General features: G+C 43.0%; 1 protein-coding gene across 1 annotated transcript in view; it reads left to right on the top strand.

Annotated features, from left to right (window-relative positions):
- Positions 1-18,095, top strand: part of ATP9B (ATPase, class II, type 9B) — a 305,353-nt gene that overhangs the window by 202,527 nt on the left and 84,731 nt on the right. Inside the window, exons 14-15 of the mRNA XM_011975874.1 lie at positions 5,207-5,319; positions 8,503-8,751. Coding sequence (XP_011831264.1) covers positions 5,207-5,319; positions 8,503-8,751 — 362 coding nt within the window. The remainder of the gene's footprint in view (positions 1-5,206; positions 5,320-8,502; positions 8,752-18,095) is intronic.

Below are 18,095 nucleotides of genomic sequence, written 5' to 3'. Positions count from 1 at the left end.
ATATATAATGTGTGGGACTTGTGGGCTGAAAACTACGTAACACTCATGAAAGGAACCAAAACAGACCGAAATAAACGGAGAGAGTGAGTTTGCTCATGGACCTAAAGTCTCCACACACTAAAAATGTCACTTCTCTTTTCGATATTCAGGTTTAATTCAGTTTCTATCAAGATTTGTTTTGTAGGTAAGATTATTTCTGAATTTGTTTTTAAGGCAAAGGAGCAGGATAGCTAAAGTGATTTTGACAAAGAAGAAAGTTGGAGGACTCATTACCAGATTTGAAGACTTAAATAAGCTGCAGTCCTCAAGACTGTGTGGTATTGGGGGATATTTCAATGGACACAGAACCTAGAAAATGGCGTTGCACCAAAGAGGATATGGGAACAGAACATCTGTATGAGGAAAGACGTTCCTCCTTCGCAAGAGGCAGAGTGGCTGTCCCATAGCCACTTCATACTCACCACCTGTGTCTTCTCCCCTTCTCCCAAAGCTGTCTACTTTCTTAATTCCTGTTTCTTGTTGAGGGCCGGCCTCGCTGAGCAAGGCAGTCAGCCTGAGCCGCTCTTCGAGGTCTCGGATCCAGAGCTCCACATTCGGTTCCCAAGCCCAGTCGATGCTCTTTTCTAGACTTCTGAAGATTTCATGCATTTGCCTCTTCCTTTCTATCTTGATGCCTGCTGCCACATCATCCTTCACTTAGACTTCGATACCAGCTCTCTCCCCTACATTTGACCCCCGCCACTCTGTCCTTAGAATAATGCCTCAGTTAACTCTGTTACCTGGATGGGGTCCATCCAGAATGAAGCCAGGACTCCTGAGCCTGGCTCTGTATGCCCTCTTGGTGGACGGGAGACTCTGCTTTACGGTGCTCCCCTAATGGGACCTAGAGAGCTCCTAGCCCACTCCTCCCTCTCCAGCCCCTTCTCCTGAGTGTGTCTTTTCCATTCACAGGCATTTGTCTTTGCTCCCAGACCCATGTGCGAGCCAAGAACATACAGCTCCCTCTTCCTGGAGCGCTTCTCCTGTGGAAACCGTTAGTAAATTCATATCCTTCAAGCCACAGGTCAGATGCCACCACTCCTGGGAGCAGTCCCTGCCCCCCTCTGCGGTCTCCTGTGACTGCACCTCGCAGACCCTGCATTAGTGCCTCTCAGTAGCGTGATCTCTTGCAGTCTCTCTCCCCATTATGCTGTGGGGTGCTTTAGGAAAGGCGCCCTCACCCTCTTTGTGTTTGGGGCACTTTGTGCCTTGTCTTATCATTTTTTGCAGTATCCATGCAACATATGAGGTGTATTCCATATTTTACAGGTGAATAAACTGAGGCTTGGAGAGCTTAAATCAACTCTTATGAAGTTCTGAGGCCTGCAGGTTACAGCAGGATTTGGACCCAGGGTTATCTACTCCCAAGCTCAATGGGTAGTGATGCCTTTTCATGAGAATACACAAATTCTCAGTTAAGTTGATATTTATGGGAATGTGGGAATCACTGTCTGGAGCACTGTAGCTCCTGCTGCACACGGGCAGCTCTCCGGAGCCCTGTGCTGGGCCACGAGGAGCAGCTGTAGGCCGGGCTGTGCAGAGCCTTGTCTCCGTCTTAGGAGTGGATGCGTAGATTTGTAAGCAGTGGCAAGGCACGGGTGGTCACTAAAAGCAGTGCACTAGAATGAGGAGGTGTTTGTCTTCCGAAATAGCATTGCTGGGAAGATAGGTTAAAGAATGTTGGAGCTGAGCTCAGGAAGCCACGGAAGAGGCGGCAGTCAGGACGCGTGGGGAGAGGGCAGAGCGAAGGCGCTTCAGGAGGAGCTCACTCCGTGTCTGAGGTGGGATTAAGAGGATGAGAACGTTTGGGAGGTGGTTGAATCCAGAAAGTGAGGAAAGGATGGTGGTGGTGATGGTGGCTGCGGAAGAGCAGCTCCCATTTATCCAGGACTGATTGGGTCAGGCGTGTCACCTGGGTGCCCTCATGTCATCCTTGGACCACCCTGCAGTGCTTGCACAGTGAGGAGGCTGAGTGGGAGGCCTTGCCCTTCTCGGGGAAGGTGCCTGTCGGGAGAGGCCAGAGGGGCCAGACAGGCTTCTTTCGGATGTCTCAGCGGGTGCTGAGGGACAGAGAGGTGTAGGCTGTTGAGGGAGAGCGAGGTTGGGCTGTGGGTTGCATGTGGTTGCAGTGAGGACACAAACCTGTTTGTGAGGACACTGAGACTTGAGCCAGGGGCTGGGAGGCCGTGGACAACAGCACCTCACATCCCAGTGGAACTTCTGCACTTGCAGCTGACTCCACACCCAGAGCCTGTCACAGCTGCCCAACAAACATGCCGAGCGAGGACTGGATGGAAAATGAAATGCTATTTTTTTCTTTAGGGTTCTTTGTGTACTTGGATAAAGTCGTTTAAAATCCTAAAGAAATAATTGTTCATTCTTGGTAAGAGCTATACAGGTGTTCATTATAATATTCTTTTAACTTTACATATGCAATGGTTCGTAATAAAAAGGTTGGATTTTAAAAAGTGGCGTTAATCATAGTCCTGTTTACAAATTGCATAGGATTTATGCCTCATTACGATTCCCCATCCTAAATTATCATGCTTCACACTCAGTGTAAGAAAAAAAAGTCTAAAGGAAATACTTTTGTTATCTCAATCTGCTATATAACATGTTTTTAATTTAGCACATTTGTTAAATAATTTTTCAGAGAGCTGCTTACTTAGGCACACATAATAGAGGTAAACTTTGTAGTTACCCTAATATGAATTAATGGAAGGTTTCATTATCTTTTAACTGTTGGCAATGATATAACTATCATTTTTCATCTCACATTTTTGCTATTTAAAGCACTCATAGGCCAGGTGTGGTGACTCATGCCTGTTATCCCAGCAGTTTGGGAGGCCAAGGCGGACAGATGACCTGAGGTCAGGAGTTCCAGACCAGCCTGGCCAACATGGTGAAACCCCGGCTCTACTAAAAATACAAAATTTAGCCGGGCGTGGTGGCGCACGTCTGTAATCCCAGCTACTAGGGAGACTGAGGCAGGAGAATCACTTGAACCCCGGGAGGCAGAGGTTGCAGTGAGCCGAGATCATGCCACTGCATTCCAGCCTGGGCAACAGAGTGAGACTTTGTCTCAGAAAACAAACAAACAAAAATATAAAGCACTTGTAGAACTTCATTATGTTATTCGGAGACCAAATTGCTGCTAACTGCATTATTTAATATAGCCTAGTATTTTAATTATACTTATTTAACAAGGGTAGCGTGACAAAATAAAAAGGTTTAAACTACCTGTCATGTAATTTTGATGATTTTGTTTCCACTTAGATTTATGAAACTTGGAGACATTTTTTCAAGGTACACAGAGCACAGCCAGTTTAAAGGTGCTTCATAAAACGTTGTGGAAGGCAAAATCTATAAAACTGACAGGTATCTCAGGTAGATAGTTAGCTGCTATTTGGAATTTCTAAAACTTTATTATATCTCTCAAGAGAATTTATCAAAACAATCTCTAAAAATAGTAATTGTAAGCTGTATTTTCCTTCTCTTTTAAAGTAAGTGCTGTGTCCTGATGGAAGGCTCTGAGCCAGGTGACCTGTTGTACTGTGATTCTAACTGATGTCTTGGGATTAACTCTGTGCTCTAATCCTCATGCCATTAGAGGGTACCATAGACAGGAAAATGGTTTGGGTTATATTCCAGTACCACGCATGCCAAAGAACATAAAAATGAGTGAATATTTTAATGGATGTTTTGCAACCATGTGGAAAGTCCAACTTTTATTGCAATCGATTGGCTGTGTCATTGTTCATACTCAGATTTATAATGTCGTCAGTCTCCGTGGATAACCCTTCTTGGATGTGCTGTGAAATAAGTACAGAACCCCCGCCCTGCTCCCAGGACAAGGGACAAGGTGAAAGCACCACATTGCAGCATGTTGTGAAATAAATGCAGAATCCACTCTCCGTAGGACAAGGGACAAGGTGAAAAGCACCACGCAGCATCACAGCACATTGTGATCTAAGTGCAGACACCACCCTGCCCACCTCTGGGGCAAGGTGGAAGCACCACGCATGGCAGCTCGCCACATACATATCCAGAGGGTATTTGAGCTTCCCTGTGCTACTTTGCTTCTATAAAGCCAAATAAATAAAACATGCATATATAATATGTGTATTTTTAGGTTAAGTGAGATCTCTTTGTCACCTAATACATGGCCCAACTTTTCTGGCAGTCCTCCTAAGTAAGCACTGTGGTCCTTCTGCCTTGGTCCACTGAGGAGCAGGCATTGGGGAGGCACATTCAGATAACCCAGTATTTGGAAAATACTAAAGAAAAGCCGTCTGTTTCACAGACCTCCTGTCTGTCATTCCAAGGGATGCACATAGATGCTAAGGATTAAACACATCTGAAATATCCGTTTCTGTTCAGCTAAAAAGACCTAATTTTTTGAAGTAGATTTTTTAAAAAAATTAATGGACACCCTCATTTGGGGCACGTTGATGTCTTTTTCAGGCAGTGTTCTATATTGTAATTATAAAGGTGGTGACTCAGTTTTCTAGTTTTATGCCTGCCTCTTTCAGAACAGGCAAAAGTTGCATTTGTTCCAAATAACAGCTCTGAGCTGAAAGGTAATGACTGGACTTTCTTCGTATAACTGGAGTCCTTCCCATTATTAAACGTTGTTAGAGGCTGGGTGCACAGTGGCCCACGTCTGTAATCACAACACTTTGGGAGGCCAAGACAGAAGAAGGATCGTTTGAGACCAGGCTGGGCAACGTAGGGAGTCCCTGCCTCTACAAAAAACAAAAACATTAGCTGGGTGTGGTGTCGTGCACCTGTAGTCCCAGCTATTCGGGAGGCTGAGGCAGGAGGATCAGTTGAGCCCAGGAGGTGGAGGCTGCAGTGAGCTGTGGTAATGCCACTGCACTCAAGCCTGGACAACACAGTGAGACCCAGTCTCAAAAAAAAAAAAAAAAAAGAAAAAAAACCCACAAAAATGTTGTAAGAGTACCTTGACATGCTAGGGAGAAAATATCTTGTTCTTCCTGTTAAAATGAAAATAGTAGCAAGTAACAATCTTAATGCTACTTTGTATTATACCGTCGGGCATCCCAGCTGCTTCAGCACATGGGTGTGCAGTGTGTGCAGTAGGAAAGCTGGGCCTTCCCCGAGGCCTCCTGCATTAATGTGTTTGCTGTTGTCCGCTTTATCCTAGGAACCCTCACCCAGAATGAAATGGTATTTAAGCGGCTCCACCTGGGCACCGTGTCCTATGGAGCCGACACAATGGATGAGATCCAGAGCCATGTCAGGGACTCCTACTCACAGGTAAGTGGGTTCCTCCTGTATGGGATCTGCTTCCACACACATCCCGTGCCATGAGTCCACCCCAGCCTCGTGTGTTCCCATCTGTGAATTAGCACACTTCTCGGTGGTCTTAACATCCTGCTACTTCAGTCATCCGTTCGAATATACGAATCAGGAAATCGTCTTTGATGAGCATTTCTACATGAGTGAAATCGTAGAAGGCATAGTGTGCTTAAGTCGTTTATTCATATTACATTTTACTAGTGAGTTATTTGTAAAAAAATTATTCAGTAAACATTGTATTTGAAGAATATTCAGTAGGATACTACATCAATGTGTTTTCTAACAGTCCTGTTTTTCTCTATAATAAAACATTCTCATATTTTTAAAGGTAAATTCTTTTTTTTGCCTTTTCAGTGGACAAAAGTAGACACCGTAGTGTTGGGAACCTCATATCTGTCACTCACCTTCCTGTCATCAGTGCCCAGGTGGTGATGTTTCATCTGTAGGTGTTCTTCATTATTATTATATTACGACATGGAGCTCAAATACCACATTCTTTCACCTGTAAATATTTATTATGTGCCCCTAATAGATAAGGACTCTGCCTTTCATTGGGGCCAAAGCTCTCTGAAGTTCTGAGAACAGGAATTAGAGGTTGAGTATCCCTTATTTAAAATGCTTAGGACCAGAAGTGTTTTGGATTCTGGATTTTTTTTCAGATTTGGAATATTTGCATTATCCTTACTGGTTGAACATCCCTTATCCGAACATCCCTTTGAGCATCAATGGCGTTCACAAAGCTTTGAGTTTTGGAACATTTCCGATTTTAGATTTTTGGATCAGGGATACTCAGCCTGTATTTGCTTTTAAAGCAGGATTTAGCCTAGAGGCTGTAGCACTTGCCGGAGATTTTATAGGCAGTGGGTTGTGTACAGAGTCTGTCCAGGGCCCCAAGTCATCCTAACAGCCGCGTTCCGGCAGTAGGCACCTCAGAGCCACCACGTGGAGCACAGCCCTGGCCCCGAGGAGTGTTTCCTTGTCATTCATTTGCATTCTTTTTTTTGTGCCTGTCATAATTAGAAGTCACTGATTCAGTGTCATCAAACCTGGAGATCTGAGAGAATCAATTTAAGAGACCAGCAGACAAGGCTGCAGTGTGCGTCTGGAATTTACACCTCCTGAGGCCCTTTTTCTGCTTGTTTGTTGATTTATTTTGAATACGGTAATACACATAATAACGAGCTAAGGCCTATCAGGTTCAAAAGTGTACACAGCTCGCCTTGGGGGGTGACAGTTCCCAGCGTTGACGGCACTACTGCCCAGACTTGCAGAGGCCACTCAGCGATGTCAGCTGTGGAGTCTAGGAGACTTTTTGAAACAAACAGTAATTTGTTTCAAACTTGATTTTTGCAGAGACTAGACTAAATGACACTTTCCCATTGCAGCGTTTCCACTCTTGACAACTCCAGAGTAGCATGCAGTGGTCAGCATTGTATTCAGGTTTTTGAAAACCTTCTCTTTCTTGTATGCTTGCTAGCAGTCTGGCATAAGCTTTACTGTTGGCATGCTGTCAAATGGAAGAAGTCTCATATGTGTATATATTTAGCATATGGAATGTTTATCCACACACATAAGCAAACAAACATATGTATACACAGCCAAACACATTATTATTTTGGATGTAATTCATTTAGATACAGAATATTTGTAACCTAGGATATTTATTAATAGAAGAAAAATCTTTAAAGGAGAAGGAGTACAGTTTCTCCCAGGAATCTATTTCTACATTGAAATAGTACCAGATGAGATCTGCTTTTTAAAAATTATTATCTGTGAATGTAATTTTAATAGCTTCAAATAAGTTATTAGGAAAAATTAAAAGCAGAAAAGATGAAGCATCATTATATAAACACAGTAAATATTGTGCTTCCACCTAAGAGAACTTTTAAAAATCATTTTTGCTGAAAGCTTCTGTTAGCTGAAGAGACAGTACTTCTTATGTGAAATTGGTCTGATTCTCTATTGGTATTCTGTTTTATTACTAAGACGACAGGAGTCTAGTAGGTCCACTGCCGTGCAACACAAATCTCTTATAACCTGATTATATTTCCCCACTGGAGGCATTTGGTGATAGAGGGCATAATCTTTCATGGAATTTGTGTGAAATTAAATTGTACAGGCATCAGCAAACATCACATAGTTTGGAAGGAGGGAGCCAGCTGAGTTTGCTGTCCCGCAGTAGCGTGAGCAGGCGCAGATGGGCTGGGTCCTCACTGAAAGGCAGCACCAGCTGAGCAGAAAGTTAAACCCTTCATTCGGCACCACTGTAATTTGATGGGCAGGAGATTCACAGTTCATTGGATCTGTGCACTCCGTCCAAACGTGAGAGTCTTGGTTTCTAAGGAGGATTGTCATGAGTTACTCCGAAGTTAACTGAAGAAACGTTTGACGCCCTGTTCGGGTCAGGGGGAGTGCCCTCTGACACCCTCCACCACATAGGAGGTGAATAATAAAAAGTTATCACTTCGGTGGTGCCGTGAAACCTCTTAAACATGGCTGAGGCTGAGGAGAGCCAGGGACAGACATAAGCCCTAAATGAGGACTTGCTTTGAGAGAGCAGGATTCCGAGATAAGACACGGGGTCGTTTTTCCTCTGAATGCAACTTAGGATTGTATTTGGTTGTTATTATCCACAAAACTGGACTGTCTAAACTGAGACTACTGAAAGCAGGATTAATTTATGGTATTAAGGGAAGATTCTTAAAAATATTGTCCTGCTTTTAGCTTTATACAATTTTATGTACAACACTATTTAAAGAAAGCTGAAAGCAGTTGTAAGTATACCATTTCATTTTGTTCTTTAACTGACTCTGCTTTTAGAAGTCATGAATAAATAGGGGTTAATGACGTAGCAAATCATTGCCGTTGTTGAAATGAATACAGTCAAAACAAGTTATCAGATTTTTGAGTAGTATAGTGAATATTTTGGTGTATTTGACAACCTGGATGTATCAAAGCGCTTCATAGTACTAGGCTTAAAAATATAACTCATTAATCAGTGCTTTCTTGGAGATAATCAGAATCAAACGAGGCTACTTATTTCTAGCTACTTCACTTCTAAAAATCATAGATGTTAATAATTCCATGTTAACGAGATCTCTTTGCTCTATCTTTAATTACGTGACGTTTCATATTCTAAAGATGCAGTCTCAAGCTGGTGGAAACAATACTGGTTCAACTCCACCAAGAAAAGCCCAATCTTCAGCTCCCAAAGTTAGGAAAAGTGTCAGCAGTCGCATCCATGAAGCCGTGAAAGCCATCGTGCTGTGTCACAACGTGACCCCTGTGTATGAGTCTCGGGCCGGCGTTACTGGGGAGACTGAGTTCGCAGAGGCTGACCAAGACTTCAGTGATGAGAACCGCACCTACCAGGCTTCCAGCCCCGATGAGGTCAGTCAGAGCACAAAACCGTGGGAGCTTGTGCATTCCATTTGGACTCAAAAGTCATGAGGATTCATTCTTTCTGGGGTGGGGAATATAGAGGAGCAGTTTACCGTAGCTTTAATGTATGTTTTAGCTGTAGGTTGAAAACTGCCCAACTCATTCCAGCATGTAGCCTCTGACGTAGCCTGGGCCTTGCAGATGCAGACCTGCGGCCGGCGCGTCTCGGCACATCCCAGAACACCCAGGGCTGGTCACAGGGAACAGCATGAGAAATGCCAGCGAGGTTTACTGATTCCATAAACTAATTTGTGTCAAAGCTGCATGTTATAAAACTGTTGAAGTTTGGGACTGGGATGGCTACATCATCCAGTTTTTTGGATTCCGTGTCCAAATTGAATCATCAGGTTTCCATATTAAATTTACACATATTTTGCCAGATTTTCGATACAGGGCATTTATTTCAAAAGAAAATCGGAATGTAAATTTCCAAAACCTACAGAAATGGTAAGATCTTAAACATGGTAAATTAGTTATTTCTAACTTTACATCATTCTTTGATTTTTAGATAAGTAAAATCATTATCAAATTTGTTTAATTAATGTCTTAGTATATTTTATATACAGTTTTATATACACTTTGTCCCTTCAAGGTTCTTGAGATAGTTCCGTAATCAAGCCAACCACAGAAGCACTGTAAACAAACTAGTATCTTCCGATACTTTGTAAAACTGTGTCATATACATAAATAATTGGTGGTGGGGGTACCTTCAGTGAAAATAAAAAGAAAAATCAGATCTAATGTTTTTAAGAGAGGAGTCTGGTGGTTCTGGTTGATGAGTTTATTACAAAAGAGCGCCATCGTCCCCCCCATAATGGAATAGAATCTCAGCCGAGAGACAAGACGCAACTTCACACCCACCAGGATAACAGGAATCAAAAAGACAGACCATAGCAGGTGCTGAGAGGACGCAGAGGAATTGGAACCTTCGTGCACTGCGAGTGGGATTGGAACAGTGCGCAGCCACTCTAGAGAACAGTCTGGGTGTTCCTGAAACAATTAAACATGGAATTACCATATGCCCCACAATTCCACTCCTTGGTGTACACCCGAAAGACATGAGAACAAAGACCCGTATGTTAATGTTCACAGCAGTGTTAGAGCCGGGAAGTGCAGGCAGCCCAAATGTCTATCAGCTATCAATCAATCAATAAAATGGGGTCTGTTCGCACACATGGAGCATCATCCAGTCACAAATGGCAGGAAGGAGCCGTGTCTGTGACGGCGTTGAAGCACTTTTGAAACCTTTTGCTCAGTGAAAGAAGGCAGGTGCAGAAGGCAACCAGCAGACCTATGTGATTTCATTGCCATGACACGTCCAGAGCAGACAGACCCATGGAGACATCAGAGCAGCACGTGCCAGGGTCTGAGGAGTGATTCCTGGCAGGTAGAAGGTCAGGGGAGGAGTGATCCCCGGCAGGTAGAAGGTCAGGGGAGGAGTGATCCCCGGCAGGTAGAAGGTCAGGGGAGGAGTGATCCCCGGCAGGTAGAAGGTCAGGGGTGGAGGAGTGATCCCCGGCAGGTAGAAGGTCAGGGGTGGAGGAGTGATCCCCGGCAGGTAGAAAGTCAGGGGTGGAGGAGTGATCCCCGGCAGGTAGAAAGTCAGGGGTGGAGGAGTGATCCCCGGCAGGTAGAAGGTCAGGGGAGGAGTGATCCCCGGCAGGTAGAAGGTCATGAGAGGAATGATCTCCGGCAGATGGAAGATCAGGGGAGGAGTGATCCCTGGCAGGTACAAGGTCAGGGGTTGTGGAGTGATCCCCAGCAGGTAAAAGGTCAAGGGCTGAGGAGTGACCTTTAGCAAGTAGAAGGTTTTTCTTAGGGGGATGAAAATGTTTTAAAATAGATTATCATGTTGGTTACACAACTCTGTGAATATGCTAAAATCAATTAAATTGTACATTTTAAGTGGGTGAATAGTGTCTCCACAAAGCTATTTAAACAAAAGAAGATGCAGAGTGAGTGTAGGTTCCATGACTATTGAACGAGTAGAAAATTAAGATTCTAAACAAAGACAAAGCAAATTCATAGGTTAAAAAACTAAAATTTGTATCTTAGAAAGTGTTAGGATAGTCGTTCAATTTCTGAATGTATGGATATGAAAGGTGCTCAATTCTAATTCCACAGACAGTGGAAATATGAGCCTAAAACCCCTCTTGCTGATCAGCAGGTGGGCCAGACAGACAGGGAGGCACGTGGAGAAGAGACAGGAAGAAGAGTAGAGGGGCATGAGAGAGCCTCTTTCTCTGGTGATAATACATCTTGCAGCAGAGACTCAGGTCCTTACCGTGGAAAGGTGAGAATAGGGACAGACTGTGGCCACCATGAGGAAGCAGAGCTGGCGTGTGCACCTGATCATGCATAGTACGGCATTTCCAGCGCTGGGAAGGGCATCGTCATTTTGCTGATTAAAATTAAGTAAGAAGTCAGAATATACACCTATGAGTTTAGAATGTTTGGAAAATTGCCTTATGAGTAATAACTAGAACCGATTTGTAGCCCAAAGAAGACAGAACAGAATAAATGTGTGTTGATAATTGAGGAGGAGCTATGCTGTCTGCAGAGCTGACCAAAGGTGGCAAGCGACTTTTACTTTAAAATTGCCTCAAAGCAGGAGTCTCTTGTCTAGGCTTCTAGAGGCAGAAGAATTCTACCACTTTATGGCTCAGGAAACAACCAGTAATGTCATTCATCTTTTTTCCGTGAGTGTTCGCTGTGACCGTGTCCTGACGAGGCACAGGCTTCCAGGATCATGGGACTAGATCTCGTGTCCTGAAGGCAAATCTCATGTCTGTGTGCAGATGTGGGAACCACTTTCCTGGGAAGGAAAGATACACACATAAGCAAGGGGTTTTTAAACTTGTCTGTACATCAGGTAGACGTCTAGGGGTTTCCTTCTTTTTTAAAATACTTAACTTTTTATGTATGCACACTAGCACCCCTATTACAGAAATGCTGGACCGGGGCCGGGCGTGGTGGCTCATGCCTGTCATCCCAGCACTTTGGGAGGCCGAGGCAGGTGGATCACCTGAGGTCAGAAGTTTGAGGCCAGCCTGGCCAACATGGCGAAACCCCATCTCTACCAAAAATACAAAAAATTAGCCGGGTGTGGTGGCAGGCTCCTGCAATCCCAGCTACTTGGAAGGTTGGGACAGGAGAATTGCTTGAACCCAGAAGGCTGAGGTTGCAGTGAGCCAAAATCACGCCACTACACTCAAGCCTGGGTGACAGAACAAGACTCAGTCTCAAAAAATATATATATATAAATAAAATAAAAAACAAAAAGAAATGCTGGGCTGGGGCTGGACATTTCTCCATTTTGAAAATCTAAAAGGTTGCACCCCACAATTGAGAACCATTGCATTTTATAAATCTTTCCCTTTGACTTACTTTTAGGACTTGAGGTGAATGATCCATATTCTCAACTTCCCACTTTTAAAAAAACCACTTTCATCGTTTTGGCTACTTTTTCACCATCCTTTAGGTTCTTACATGGCTAATGACATGTCATAATTACTAAATTGGTATAGTTTGGTTAGAGTAAGTTAGTATCTTGACTAAACAACAAAAAGAAAAATGCCTATGTAACTAAAGTTTGATAAACTAGGGTGAATGTGAGGATGTGAGGCCCTCCTCCACCAATGTTTTAAATTTTCTGTACACTTTTTGTGGTGGTGACTCTTAGGGGGCTCAGCTGAAGCTGTCCGGGGGACAGATATAAACATCCCCTGATACAGTGACCTCAGGAGAAGAAAGCCTAAATGCGCCCGCAGATTTATGGTATTTGACAAAGTATAAGCCACGGCTAGACTTCGGAAAACAAGCTTGCTTATTTAAAGCTTTAGTTACATAGGCATTTTTCTTTTTGTTGTTTAGTCAAGATACTAACTTACTCTAAACAAACTAGACCAATTTAGTAATTATGACACATCATTAGCCAGGTAAGAACCTAAAGGATGGTGAAAAAGTAGCGAAAACGGTGAAAGTGGTTTTTATAAACATGGGAAGTTGAGAACACAGATCACTTATCTCCCCTCAGACTCCGCGGATCGCAGGTTGGCTTTCCATCCTTCTCCACACTCCCGCCGCCTTCCTGTCTCTAGATAAGTGTCAGTGATGCCGCTGTGATGGCACGGCCCTGCGTCACAGCCAGTACACGTTCCTCTGTCACCACGCGGTCACCGTCACCGGAGCTTCTGTGTTTCATCGAGCCTTTCGTGAGAATCTCCGTGCCCGGTGTGACCGGGCACACTTACACGCAGCCATGCAGCCTTCCCTCGTGTCAGGCTTTTGCTGTCAAACACATAATGCCTTCTGTTCCCAAGACCTCTCTGAGTAGCTCCGTGTGCCTGCTGCCTTCCCTCCAGTGATCCCCATGCACAGTGTTCAGACCGGTCTGCTCACGCGCCTTCGCAAGATGCTGGGCTTGGCTTCCCTGCTTGGATTCGACCACTGCCCCATGCAGATGCTCTTCCGGACACATCAGTAATTGGTGATGGTGGGTACATGTGGATTGAGTGGTGCCTTCTGTGGACTGGCATAAAGGGATCAGTTAGTTTTTCCTGAATGCAGTTATATTACTACTTGAAATTTCTGTAGTCACTCCATTACTTTTATAATTTTTCAAAGCATTTTGTTCAACAAAGCTGTGCCAAGCTTGTGTGCAGCTGCGTCCCAGCACTCGCCCGTTTGCTCCTTCTGTGCTCGTCCCTAGCTTGACATCCCTTGGCTGCCCTCACCCCCGGCCGGGGGTCCCCAGCTGCCCATTGGCTCGCAGGATTCCCATGTGTCTTCTGGGTGGGTATCTCTCTGCCTGTGTATTGCAGGTTTTCAGCAGCAGGCTTGATCTTCCTTGCGCCACATCCGCCTTCTTTTCAGGGGCTCAGGAGCGCCGCCTGCTGAGCGAACCTTGACGGTGTGGAAAGATGGTGCGGGGAGCTACTGGTCAAGGCGGAGGAGGGGAATAAAACACATCTGTAGGAATATTGGTTCTTAAAGCCATATTATTGGAAGTTTAAGTAGGAGCTGGTTTCCTATAGTGCAGCAAGGCCGTGTCCCAAAGTTTAGATGGTATTTGCCTTTTTGGTACAAATGTGAAATTATGATGAAGAACTTAAATTCCTTCCTGTGAATCACATTGTCACTTCTCTCTTTTCAGAAAATAATTGGCAAAGTCTGTGAAAATTGGGATCAGTTGAAGTATTAGATTTCTGAAAAGTTCCAGAATACAATGTCATCATCGTACAGGGTTTTTCAGCTTTGAGGAAATGTGGAAACCCGAGCTCCACTCCTCCTCCCTGCCAGCATGCCGCTGCCTGCCCCGTTCTGTCAGTGGGCACGGTTGTTAAGCTTCCTTTAGTCGTCAGCCCTATTGTAGTTCATAGACTGTGTTGACTGATAGATACGTAAAAATCTGTGTAGCTAAACTCAGAACCACTTTCGCAATTAGGATGTGTGTATGTGTCAGATCTATTTATTTAGTAATAGAAAATCTGAGCAAAGAGGCATAAGCAAATCTGGGCATCTCGACCGACAAGATGATGAGTTGAGACTTGTAAGGTTTATCAGTTGCTGTCTTTTTAGCATTCTAGCGTGGGCTGTGAGACAAACACAGGTCACAAGCAACTGCTCTGTAGGAGGAGGCAAGCCCCCGTTATTCCTACCAAGAAAGGGTTAAATGCATTGTTTTTTTCTGTTATGGCAGTCTGGAAATTCTCAAAAATGTCATGTGATTATACATTGAAAAAGAAGTGTTTTTCTATCATAAGTCTGAGAAACCTAGACTAGAGATTTTTCCCAAAGAAAATTGTATTTGAAGTTTTAAAAATACTGTATTATATGTTTACCATATTACCTTATTCCACATTTTTTATTCAAAGTATCTGGGAGTTTTTATTTTTAAGTTTTAATATAAGTCATAATACTTTTTGAATCTTAAATTGGGAATTCACAATAGAGATTTCATTGACTCCAAGATTATTAAGAATTTAGAGAAATTGTAATATAGACATTGCTAACCTTACAGTTAAGTTTTTTTACTTGTCTAAATGTCTCTACTTGGGAAACTGGACAATGATTAAAAATAGCAGAACATTAAATAACCTTTTAAAAATCCCTAAAACGTGTTTTAAATCTGAAAATGAAAACAATAGACTTCATCATAATTTTTAAAGAGCTCTATTGATACAATGTTTGCAAGTCCCTAAAGCCTCAGGAAAATCAGCTAAATGGTTCATTATTTAGCTTATTGAACTTGGCTGCAGTTAGGTTGACGGATGATAGCAGTGTTTCCCGATCACCAAAGTACCGTTTTAAAAGCATTTTTTATCGAATAAAGTGCTTAGAATATTGCACCCTGGAGCTTTATTTAGGGAAATGGTTCAATTGATGTTTTCTGTTTAACCTCAGCTCTGACCTATCACAACATCTATGGTTAATAAGCAACATTATCATTTGAGAGTCTTAACTAGTTTCACCCACTGTGCACCCACACCAGCCTGTTAAACCCTGTTTGTGGTGCTGTGTTATCTCGGTCGTTGGGAAGGATGGAGTTTAGTAAGTAGAGTGCCCTAGTTTTAGTCGCTGATACACAGTTGCTGTTCTTCACGAAATAAGCAGTCTTTGATTTTCATTTTTCCTAAAGCAGACACAATCTTTCACCTTACCTACACATGTGCCTAGATGAATCTGTGTTATACAAATAAGTGAATTCTGAGAAATTAATTTTAAATCCTTAAAGGTCATGTGAGGCATAAGCAATTAAACACTTGAAGTGTGATGTGTCTTGTGTGGTATGTTTGGTGATACGATACTTGAAGGTATAGACGTGATGGTGATGTCAAAGTGTAAATAACTGATTTTGTATTCATAATGTGGAACCTACTTATGCTCTGGTCATTGTTTCTTATAATAAGTGATCAATATTTCATTTTCTCTAAGAGTAGGAAGTTCTGCTTGCCTACCACTTGGTCTCCGCAGGCTCAGCATAGCAGGCTCCAGCTGAGCAAACGTTAAATGCCCTCTGGAAATTCCCTCACAGAATTAAAATTCCGCTCTGTTTAACTGTTCGGGCGTATGTCCAGTGCAGTCACAGAACACTAGCACCGAACTGGTGGCATGAGCCCTCGGAGAAGGACAGAAGCTCGGTGGGCAGGGCCTCCGAGTGCAGAGGGTGTCAGCTCAAGTGATGAAGGCATGGACTGGAAGGAACCTTGAAGACCGCTGGCCTCTTTTGGTCCAAACAGAGTGACTGTGATTCTCAATGACTGCTTATTCCTCTAGCCTGGCTGTTTAGTGGTCTCGTTCTTTTCCCCTCTGTGGCTGCGTTTTCTCACGTTGGTAAGTTCCATATTTAAATGTTATTTCAGAATGTAGCTGTCATTGCCTGACTCCAGTATTTGTGTGCAAGAATCAGCTAGAATTAATGACAGAGCACAAGTGGGTTATTAATAGTATTGCTTTTGGGTTTACAGAAGTAGGCACTAATGCATGAGGCGTGCTGTATTTTTTAATTCATTTTATCGTGTGTGCCTATTGAAGCAAGACTAATTGTGGTGTTTTGTCAATATATTTGTGAGGAGCAAATCATTGTCAGTGACATAGAGCCTTCACTCTGTGACCTTCAGGACCGATAGAGAATAAATACTACATAGCCTGTCTGTGAATATTGATTAGCAGCTTTTTCAGATGATCAAATTGCATCTTATGTTAATAATTCCATTAAAATATAAAGATGATTATAATCACAATCAAAAATGATGAAATCTCAGTGATTAAATTGTGATGTATAAAGTGCATGGTAAGAAAATGTATATTTACAGTGTAGCAGGCAGCTGCCTGTGTGAATGGCTAATATGATAAAGGAATTTCTCCCTAACTTTTAAGAATAGTAGCTCAGAAATTTCTGAATAATGGAATTACAGAGAATTATTAATGATAAAAATTGTCCCGTAATTTGTATTCTCTCATATGATATTACTCCTGGCTATGCTACTCTTGGGTCTGTTTCCCAGAGTGGTTATTTAGCACGGAGAAGTGCAAGTGTGTAAACAAATTGCCTGTGGTAGAGATTACTTCAGTGTGTTGCTAAGCAGCCTGTGCATGAGATTCAGCTCAGGTTCCCGCTTACATATATTTTTTTCCATTCACATCTTAATTATTTTTTGCCTTTGTATTGTCAAGAATCACGTTATTAGAAATTTCTAACAGCTCAGTATCAGAGAAATAGTCATTTGAAATGTACTAAACCTTTAAATTCTGGTCTTTCTGCATTTCAGAGATTACTTCCTATCATAATGTCAGGCAGCAGTTAATTCCATATTAATATAGAAGCACACAAGGGGTACTTGATAAACTACTCTGCCAGTTTTTTATTGAATGCGGACACAATCGCTTTGAAAGAGATCAAGTGATGGCGTCGGAAGCACGATTATTAGAGAGCTCCCAACTGAGTAAAGAAAAATCTAATTGACGAAAGGCCGGTCGTGTAGGTGGAGATTGTGTTCTGTGGTTGCCTGCACCATCCCTGATAGCATCCAAGGAAAACAGGGAAAAATGTCCACTGCAACCTTCCACCCGCCACCTGAATGTGAGGACTGCAGCCACGTGTCAGCTGCTGCTGTGGAGACGGCTCCTGAGGCGCACACCCGAGAATTTCCATCCACCCCTCAGCAACCTTCTTCCCATGTCTGTCCTGTTGGCAGCTAACACATTTAGTATACAGTCCAACCAAAGACTGCAAATAATGACCTCAAAGAAGCTGTGGCAAAGAGGGCAGAGATCAAAGTGGTCTCCGTGGGAAACAGGGAGTAGCTCTTGCAGGGATCCACCTCTCACATGTGGTCAGCAGTAGCAGTGACCTCAGGACGGCAGCCCCACCGCAGCACAGCCAACATGTCAGAGAGCGCCTGGCACCCTCACCAGATGCCCTGTGCATCAAGAGAAAGAAATGAACATATGTTAACTTGGCATCAAACTAAATCAGTAAGAAGAACAGAACCAAAGGAAAGTGGGAGGAAGAAAAAGTAAAGGAAAACATAAAAATAATGATTGAGTAAGCAGTCATTCAAAAGCTGACTCTTTGAAAGGTTAAATGAAATGGGAAGATTATTGGCAAAACACAGTAAATACAAAACAGTGAATGTAAACTAAGTTCACACATATGAAATAGGCTTAAAAGTTTATAAGAAATATGAAACACAGATCAAATGCTTATGTTTTCAAAGACAGTAAAATAACTGGTTTCTGGAGAAACAAATTTCAAAACTGACTCCATAAAATCTGAGTAGATGAGAAGA

Source organism: Mandrillus leucophaeus, unplaced genomic scaffold, assembly GCF_000951045.1.
Source record: "Mandrillus leucophaeus isolate KB7577 unplaced genomic scaffold, Mleu.le_1.0 Scaffold16, whole genome shotgun sequence".
NCBI lineage: Eukaryota > Metazoa > Chordata > Mammalia > Primates > Cercopithecidae > Mandrillus > Mandrillus leucophaeus.
The sequence above is the reverse complement of the archived record's forward strand: the minus strand, read 5'-3'. Positions and strand labels throughout refer to the sequence as shown.